Source organism: Peromyscus leucopus, chromosome 4 (genome assembly GCF_004664715.2).
Source record: "Peromyscus leucopus breed LL Stock chromosome 4, UCI_PerLeu_2.1, whole genome shotgun sequence".
NCBI classification, from domain to species: domain Eukaryota; kingdom Metazoa; phylum Chordata; class Mammalia; order Rodentia; family Cricetidae; genus Peromyscus; species Peromyscus leucopus.
Window position 1 is genome coordinate 132,945,908 of NC_051066.1, and position 9,670 is coordinate 132,955,577.

General features: G+C 48.4%; 1 protein-coding gene across 15 annotated transcripts in view; it reads left to right on the top strand.

Moving 5' to 3' along the window:
* Epb41l1 (erythrocyte membrane protein band 4.1 like 1) overlaps positions 1–6,263 on the top strand; it is a 129,101-nt gene extending 122,838 nt beyond the window's left edge. For all 15 annotated transcript variants that reach the window (XM_037205360.1, XM_037205362.1, XM_037205366.1 and 12 more), the window contains one exon: positions 2,928–6,263. In XM_037205360.1, coding sequence (XP_037061255.1) covers positions 2,928–2,936 — 9 coding nt within the window. In that variant the 3' untranslated portion in view covers positions 2,937–6,263. The remainder of the gene's footprint in view (positions 1–2,927) is intronic.
* The last annotated feature ends 3,407 nt before the right edge of the window (positions 6,264–9,670 follow it).

Sequence of the window (9,670 nt, forward strand, 5' to 3'; positions counted from 1 at the left end):
ATATCTAAGTTTTTTGTTTGTTTATTTATTTATTTATTTATTTTTTTGAGACAAGGTTTCTCTGTGTAGCCCTGGCTGTCCTGGATCTCGCTCTGTAGACCAGGCTGGCCTGCCTCTGCCTCCTGAGTGCTGGAATTAAAGGTGTGTGCTGTCATTGCCTAGCTGAAATATCTAAGAATTTTAGTAATGATATCTAGAAAACTATTTTCTAGAGGAGTAAATCCTGCACGAAGCTCACGTTCTATTTCCGTTGTATGTTCTGACGTAGGAGGAGAGTAAGTTGGCCGTGGTAAACATCCTTGTCACCTTTTCTCAGACTTCCATGTAAACTGTTGTCACCCCGGTGTCTTCAGTCATTTGATTATTCCTCTCCCCCAGTGGTGGAGGATAGGTCACTTGTCATGTTAGCGCAGAGTCGATGACATCCCCTGGGGAAGCTAGTCTGATCTGGAACCTCTACTGTGCAAGAATTACTATTTATTTACATTGGTCCTCGTGAAGTCCCTGTGTAGCCGGATGTAGGAGCCATGACGCTAAGAGCTCCGTCCTGGGGGATTCCAGAGGCCTAGCTCTGTAGCCATTCTGCTGACCAGTGGGCCAGTTTCTCCCATTACGGGGACTCGGTTTCATCCTCTGCCAAGTGAAGAGCTGAGGCATTTCTTTGTTGAATGCCATTGTCCCCAAGCACCATGGTGTACCCCAGTTTTCTCTTCTAGATCATTCTGTAAAGACCCGTTTTGTGTTGGCCTGGAGAGCCAGAAGTGGCCTTCTCTTTCCACACGCTTTGCCAGAAAATATTGCCAAGTAGGAGCCATCCCAGACTCTTAATGGAGTCACTCCCACTAACCCTGGGGAGAGGTCTTTTCTGTTTTAAACAAAAACAAATAAAACCCTGCTTCCTAAGGTGCTTGAAAAACACTGGCTTAATGGATAGATGCATCTTGGTACCCCAAAGAAGAGCCCCAAAGTCCTACAGCCCTGAATTCAAATCTCAAGCCCTCCTCTTTTTTTTCTCTCCCTACCCTTTTTTGGAGATCTGTTTTGCTGTATAGCCCAGGCTGCCCTTGATCTCAATGTCTTCCTTCCTGCCCTTCCTAAGAGCTGGGATTCCAGGCAGGCACGATCACACCCAGGTTCAGGTCCTCCGCTCACCAGCTCTGTGACTGTAACACACTATTTAACCCTGGCATCCGTGTTTTCTTATCAGCTAATGGGTACCGGCAATCCTGATAGTAGTCGTTGCCCTAATTCGCGGGATGCTTCCGCTGTGCCAGGCGCCAGGCTTCATACTGTCTGCTCATTTGTTTTACAAGTAAGGAAACAGATGCTCAGAGACCTTAACTGCCATGCCCGTAGCTACGGTGCTGGGAACGCGATGAACTGATTAGAGGCAAACCTAATGTGTTAAGACTCCCGAGCCACCCCTGTTCCTCACCACACTGACTTCCCACGGTCTCTGTCTCATAGAGCTCGTACATGTATGGTGATTACCATAGTGCCTAGCACACAGTAAGTATTCCATAACAGGCAAGCCAGTCACTACTGTTAGTTATGGTAGGCTATCAATGGCTGTCTTAAATCAAGAAGAATGACTTGTTATGTACAGTATCATTTAGGTCCCCCTGGCACATCCCCCTCAGAGAGGATCTGTCTCCCAAACACTGCCAGCAAGAGAACAGCACTCACTGGGCAGCGGTGGTGCACGCCTTTAATCCCAGCACTCAGGAGGCGGAGCCAGGTGGATCTCTGTGAGTTGGAGGCCAGCCTGGTCTATAGAGCGGGATCCAGGACAGACACCAAAACTACACAGAGAAACCCTGTTTCGGGGAGAGAGAGAGAGAGAGAGAGAGAGAGAGAGAGAGAGAGAGAGAGAGAGAGAGAGAGAGAGAACAGCACTTACCTGGCTGCCTCCAGCTTCCTCATCTTCCCACATTTACCTATGTGGGGGGAGGGATTGACGTGTTTCAAAATAGAAACCTTATGGTCTCACCTTCATCCTACCACCAGCTTGCAAAACCATCAGCCTTCCGGGCATCAGTTTTCCTCTCAGTCAAATGATCTAAGAAGGACTTTTTTACAACACTTTGATTATACTTGATCCTATGTGAGCGGCAAAAGTCAGGAATGCTATTCCATGCACAAAATGGTTTTGAGTAGTTGCCAATAGTGAAGGCACTAAATGGTAGCCCTTGCTGTCGGGGAAGTGGGGCGGGGGCTGTGACGGAGCAAGCAGAACAACAAGACATTTATTTGTTTAGCATTCCTATATGTTAGACCCCTTTGTGGTGCCCTCTCTACCTGTGTAAGGCAGGTCCTATTTTATAGAGAAACAGATGGAGGTTTAGAGGGGTTGAGACACTTGCCCACAGTTACAGAGCAGACAGGCTAGGGGGTGGGAATTGAACCCGAGAAGTGTGACTGCCGAGTTCATACTCTTAAACGCTGAGTTCTATAGGTAGCCCTTAGTTGGGATCCAGACCCTGGTTTTTCCTTAAGCGCTGCTGTCTGGCATTTAATCTCTGGGCCACAGCAGGTCCGTGGGGGATAGAGGACCCGCAGCCAGGGGAAGCAGCCACAGAACTGAGAAGAGCAAGGGAGAAAAGTAAAATGATGGTGACTGCAGCATCTCCACAGTGAAGGACCATTTCAAAGACTTTGAGACCAAAGTACAAGGCATTGCCTCCTCAGGACCAAGCACACATGGACTCCAGAGTTAGGTGCATTGGCTAAGGTCGGTCCTTAGCTGTCAGAAGTAAGCTGTGTGGCCTTGGATAAGTCACTCTTGCCCTCTGGGCCATGATGCAGGCCAAAGGGTAGCTGGAAGAACTGCTTGCCGTGTGTTTAGAGGCGAGTGGCTAAAGTAACTAATTTTCCTTCTCTTCCTTCCTTTGTTCCCACCATCCCATTCCCCTGCCTCTGGCACCCAGGAATCCTGACCTCCGTGAAGAGATGCTGGCGTGTCTGGTCCAACCCAAGCCAGAGAACCATTAAGAAGGGGCCTTCGTTCTGGATTCTCCGACAACACCAACATCCCAGCTGCGACGTACTGTCACTGATGAGAGACTGGGAAGGGAAAGCATATATATATAGATATATATAGATATAGATATATATACAGGAAACACCGCGTCCGTGCGCGGCTGCTGGGCTGGCGGAGCAGCCAGCCGACGGCAACAGCCAACATCTGCAACAACCTTCATTTCCTTTGCAGACAAATCGAATTGGTGGAATTTTTTTTTCCAGGAAAATATGTAACAATCATAATCTCCCGCCCCCCCCCTTTCTCCTGCCAAACTACAAAAGCAGACCATGATGATTGTAGATGTCCCCGTGAGCCCCGGCTGCACACACTCCAGGATGGGCGGGCACCCCATTTGTTCTCCAGCCTCTGTTGCTCCTTCTAATGCAAAGGAAGAAGAAGAAGAAAAAAAAAATAATAAGATCACGTAGCCAAGCAAGAGAAGTCAGAGCAGCAAGTCATGCACAGTCAACTGTTTGCCAAGAAAGGAAGAATGGAAGTCTCCCACTCGGAGGGGGAGGGGAGGACCACTCAGTTGTGATCTTCTGGGTCTTGACCCTGGGCTGTGAAATCCTCTGTTCTGCCTCCCGCTTCACCCTTGACTCCTGCTCATCTTGTCTCCATTTTCTGTCTCAGCTCCCTCCTGCCTCTCTCCCCTCCTCTTCTGTGTCCTGGTCCTGTGAGGGCCACTGCAGATGACTCTCAATGGCAGAAAAAGAGACTGCAAGAGCAACAGGAAGCCATGGGAAGGGAAGTAGACGTTGTATGTTTCCAGTTTCTCATGACGGAGGTGCAGCTCGTAGGAGATTGTATGACTGTGATTTTAAGTTATGTATATTACATGTAACAGGAAACAAATATTAAAATAAACTGTGCTGGTAAGTATGCAGCTGACATTTTCAAGTTATAATTACCTGACTGTGATGTATCCCAAGGTTCCTAGATCTTGCCAAACTGGCCCAGCCAAGGACACTGGACTCTGGGTGTGGCCGGCTCCCAGTAGGGCTGACAGATTCAGTGTAGTGAAACTGTGTGTGGTGTTTGTAACTGGGTGATTGGTGGGGAGACTGGGGGGCCCTCCGTGGAGAGGTGAGGGTTCAGCCGGAAGGAAGCAGCACAGATGTAGTCCCGAACATGCCAGGCCGAGATGCCTTCTCCCCCAGCAGTAGCCGTCCGGGGCCTGGTCTGTGCTCAGGACTCTGCTGCTGAGGTCATAGGTCAGTCCTACCTCCAGGGGCTTGCCTTGGTTTTCAGTCCTCTCTTTCTGTTGTACTATTACCAGGGTCTGTTTTGGTTTGTATTCCGCCATGTCTTACCCCGCTCTTCACGCCTCGTCACAGTCAGCCCCTTCTCCTAAGGGAGGTGGTGCCCTGACTGAGGTAGAAAGCAGCGACTCTTCTTACCTGGTTTTCTGAAATGCCCAGTCAGTCTTCCCCCCCTGCCTCTTCCATCCTATGACTCATTCTCTTCTTCCTGAGCTAAAGTAGCCATGATAAAGAGGCCAGGAACACAGGGAAGGCCAGGATAGGCCCATACTGCATTTCCAAAGGCCTCCCCTATCCCAGAACAGTAGCAGGTATGAGGAAGTGTTGCCCACTGGCTCCTTCTGCCTTAGACCCTGGCTTGCAAGGCTTCTGTCAGTCGGTATCCAAGTTCGGAAACGGCCTTGAGATGACAGGAGCCTCTGGAGAAGGCCCACCACAAGCTTGGCATTGCGCGCTGGCCTATGCAGGCTTCTGGCCTGCTCGCCACCAGCAGGGTCCCTCTCTGAGCGACAGTGTCCTACAGCAATCCCCTTTTCACTCCCCAGTCCTGCTAAGGCAGTTGGTGTATTTATTCAGCAAATGTTTATGAGTTGCCTGTTGGTGCCATGCTCTGTTTTCAAGGTGGAAGGAGACGCGTTAAAGGGGGCGGGGCACTGGGGAGCCACCGGACAAGCCTGTCCTTATCCATAGCTGGCTCATGTCAGAACACTTCTCCACTCTCTCCATCGGCTTGTCTCTCAAAGGGCCCGGTTAGATGTGCCCTCCTGGCCTGCTTATTAGTTACTCCCACGATGTACACCTTACCTACTTTCAGGTGCTGGCCTGACGCAGGGCAAGAAGCTAGAATGCTTTTCTCTCTGTGGCAGTTGAGAAGCAGAGCCAGGCTCTCAGAGAGCAGCGTTAGCCATATGTCCCTGGTGCAGGCTGGTAGGCCCACTGCACTCCAGTGTGACAGAGCATTTTCTCTGCTCCGGGGTCTTTGTCCATTCTTGATGGAGAAGCCACAGAACCTCCCGCCCACCCTTTCCAACATGCAAGCTCCTGCTGCTTCTGAGCCAAGGGCAGGAACGGCTCTATCCCCTTGGAATCGGGCTCAGGCCTCACCTGCCTCTGCAGGGACTCCAGGGCCTGCACACACTGGACACACATACCTCAGAGGGAGGATCTTTGTTCCCGGGGTTGTACCTGCCCTCAATGTGGGCTACGGGGCAAGGATGAAATGACCCAGCTTAGCTTGTGGGATGTTAGAATTTGAGGAGATACTCACTCCATGCATGTTCTGACCTCCCCTCCCCACCCCCCAGAGAGGCAGTCAGCACCCTGCCCGGGGAGGAGGGAACCTGCAAAGCTAAAATCTAGGGCACTGTTTCCTCCTCAGCCTCCACTCCGTAGAGAATATGGACGTTGTCTTGTGTGTCTTCAACCTATTTTTTTCCTCTTTGCTTTTTTTTTTTGTATGTGTGTCTCATCTTTGCTGTGGCATCTCTCTATCCAGGAGGCCAGGTAACCGAGTGGGAAACACCTCAGAGAGCAGTCAGAGTTCTGGGTGAGCATTTAGATGCAGCTCCTAACTCACCAGGTGGCATGGGCTACTCCATCCCACTTAACTAACCGAGCAGGGCGAACTAGTTGCACCCTGAGCCTTTGCCCCACTCGGCGTCTCGCGCCCCTTTATTTTCCCCGCCTTTGCTTTCTGTGGATCTTTTCCATGTGAGGGTACAGGAAGTGCCAGGACCTGTTTCCGTTTTTGAATCCTGCAAGCACATACCAAGACTGGCCTGAGACTGCATGAGCAACATCACTCTAAATATATATATTTTTTTTTCAAAAGCACCTTACCAACCAACTGCAATGCTGTCCTGTTCCTTTTTACCCCCCTCTTGTCCCCACGCCTCCCCCACCAGTGCTCCGTGCTGTATGCGTGTGCTCTCTGTTCTTGTATACTCAATAAAAGTGAAATAAATGTGTTTGATGCTGAACCATGGACTCCCTCAGCCTGCCTTGTCTCCCGCCTTTCCCTCTCCTCTCTGCCCTTGGCTGCTGGCACAAGTTGATAGAGAACTGGAGTGGAGACCTCCCAATGTAGAACGCTTTTTTTGTTTTGTTTTGTTTTTAAGACAAGATCTCACCATATAGCCTTAGCCTGGAACTCGAAGAGATTCTCCTGCCTCTACCTTCCTAGTGCTGGAATTAAAGGCATGCACCAAGCCAGGCTCTACTGTAGAACAATTTTAATCAACAAAGTCTGCAGTTCCCACTGTGGTCCAGTGGCCTTGGCTTAGGGTCTGTGGGTTCAACGGCACCTGGGGGCAAAGTCCTTGCTGGTGAAGGGCTCTCAGGCCAGTGGAGGAAACAGTGGGATGAGAAAGGCTGGCTGGAGAGATCGCACTAAGAGGGAAACACGGAGGAAGCAGTGGAGGTCATTCTGAAGAGGGTCACTTTAACAAGGCCAAAGGTGAGAGTGCAGCTCAGTGGTGGAGTGTGTGCTTAGAATGTGTGACACTGTGTGTGGTCCCCAGCGTCACAAAGGGAAAAACAGTAGTTGGCCAGAAGGAGGTCATTTTTGAGTTGAATAAAGAGAAAGATCCAGTAATGTGGAAATCTTGGATAAGAACATTGTAGGCAGAGGGGACAGTTATGTATGTAGGTCCCAGGACCTGGAGTGGGGGTGTAGCAGAATTCATCTGAAAGAAAAGAGCAAACCCTTCTATGGTAGCCTTGTAAAACGTGCCCAGCAATCCTGTCACACGTGCTCCACACCCTCATACCACCCGTCCCGTTAGTGACTTAACTTTGCTTTAAAGTGACTTGCTTTGAAAACATTTAAGAAAGGAAATGGGGGGCTGGAGAGATGGCTCAGAGGTTAAGAGCACTGACTGCTCTTCCAGAGGTCCTGAGTTCAATTCCCAGCAACCACATGGTGGCTCACAACCATCTGTAATGAGATCTGGTGCCCTCTTCTGGCCTGCAGTCATACATGCTATATACATAATAAATAAATGAAAGAAAGAAAGAAAGGAAGGAAGGAAGGAAGGAAGGAAGGAAGGAAGGAAGAAAGGAAGGAAGGAAGGAAGGAAACGGGACTGGCGAGATGACTCAGCAGGTAAAGATTTAGCCAAAGTGTTCACCACCAAGCCTGACAACCCCAGGCCCTTCAGAGTGGAAGGAGAGATCTGAGTCCTGCAAGTTGTCCTCTGATCTTTACGTGTACATCATGGCACACGTGCTTCCCTAGACAGACAGACAGACAGACAGACACACACACACACACACACACACCATAAAATGTTCAAAAATAAAAACAAAAACAGGGCTAGGAATGCAGCTTGCCTAGCCTGCACTAGGCCTTAGGTCCAACACAACACAACACTGCTGCAAAAATTAATAATTAAAAAATAATTCCAAAGGAAAATAACCAGTGCCACTTGCCAAAGAGAAGAATGTCCACAGAAATAAGTGGAAAGGGCTGGGGGAGTATAGTAAGTGGAGGAGGGCTGGAGGGGGAGGAAGCAGTACAGTACTTGTCCGGCATGCATGCAGCCTACCACTGAAAGAAAGCAAGGAATAAAGATTAAAATTAAAATCATAATTATGTAAAATCTAAATTTATTCCTTGGGTCACCTAAGGTACACATTCTACATTTTCCATTTTATTCTGTCAAGAAAATCACCCAGGTCACCCTTTTATATCACTCCAAACCTCACAAAACAAGTCTTTTTTGTTTTGTTTTGTTTTTGAGACAGGGTTTCTTTGTGTAGCCCTGGCTGTCCTTGAACTTGCACTGTAGACTGGGCTGGCCTCGAACTCAGAGATCTGCCCATTTCTGCCTCCCGAGTGCTGGGATTAAAGGTGTGCTCCCTCACTGCCTGGCCAAAACAAATCTTTTTTTCCACATACGTTTATTTTTCGGAATCATCTGTACATACCATTCTAAATACTTTTTAAAACTTACATTCTGAACATTTTCCTATCATTTCAGATACTATTACTGTTTCTCTCTGTAAAGCCAGTTCATTAAACGATATGAAGGCTACACAGTGAAAAGAATCCAGTCTTCCCCAGAGTCCTGTTTGTTGTGAAAGGCAATGGCTACAAGGAGGTCTGCGAATGTGTTCCAGAACTCTCCTTGTAGATTTCTTTTAATGATCGATACTTTTGAGATCCTGGAGTAGGACTTAGTTTACAAACATTAGGACTCCACACCTCCTGGGCATGTAAAACTAGTCTCTCTGCTTCCAGGGAATAACTGGGATAGTTCATCTAAATCAATGTTTTTCTCAGCTTGGGTTGAAGAAGGCAATGAAGCGATTTCTAGAGACATTTTTGTGTCACGGTTGTCCAGTGTTCTATGAATTGGAGCCTCAGTTTGCTGCTAATCTTCCAATGCACAGAACTATCAGCAACCAAGAATACCAATGGTGCCAAAGTTGTGACATTGTGATTTGGATGAACCTTGTTCACAAAGTTGGATTCTCAGGCCACCATCTTGATATCCTACAACTTTTGTGTCCAGTGGTAAATGCCCCGAGTCTCTGAAAAGATGGCGAAGTCACCTAGAACAGGAAGCCCAGAGACCACACCACAGAGCTCAGCTCCGAAGATGGCAGCCGAGAGGGGAGGGGAGGAAGCTGAACTGCTTCACAAGGAAAATGAAACTGACAGGGCGGCCTGAGATCGATGTGCCTGATGGTGAACATCGCTTCTGGCCAGCCTTGGGGCAGCCCGATGTGATTAACCATGATCGCCCCATCTAGCCTGGTCCGAGATGATTCAACCTCCTAAGAGATGAATTGTGAAATTGTGAGTGGGACAGATTGATGGATTCAGCTGTCACTGGGGAAGTATGACACACAAGGAACAGCAGCACAGGGACCAGAACTCCTGCTAGATCATGTTTTACACCCTAGTTCTGTTCTCTGGGTGTGTAGCCCTTCTTTGAATCTCGTCTTAATCTTTTGTTGATTGAGAATACTAACTACCAAATTTTCATCCCCATCCCGGGTCATTTTTCTTTGTTAGAATTGTAGCACTGGCAATAAGACACATTAAGCAGCAAGGGAGATTTATTCTTGGTTAGGAACAGAAATGGGAGATAAACTCAAATCAACTTCTTGACCGATTGGGGTTAGGGAGATGGAGATATAGTGCAAAAGAAATGAGGCTAGTTGGGGGACTTGAAACCTTTCTGGGAATGGCAGGAGTTTTCCAGCAATTTGGGCACTGCTTTTATGGGTCCTTTTAGTTGACAATTGTCATAGTGCTGGAGTATGCCACTTAGAAGGATGTTAACGAAGTTGGAGGTTATCTGTCTTTTGCTCTGTCAGCCATCTTAGATGTCAACCAGTTTTGGTAAACTCACCTGAAGAAGAGGTTGAAGCCTTTAAA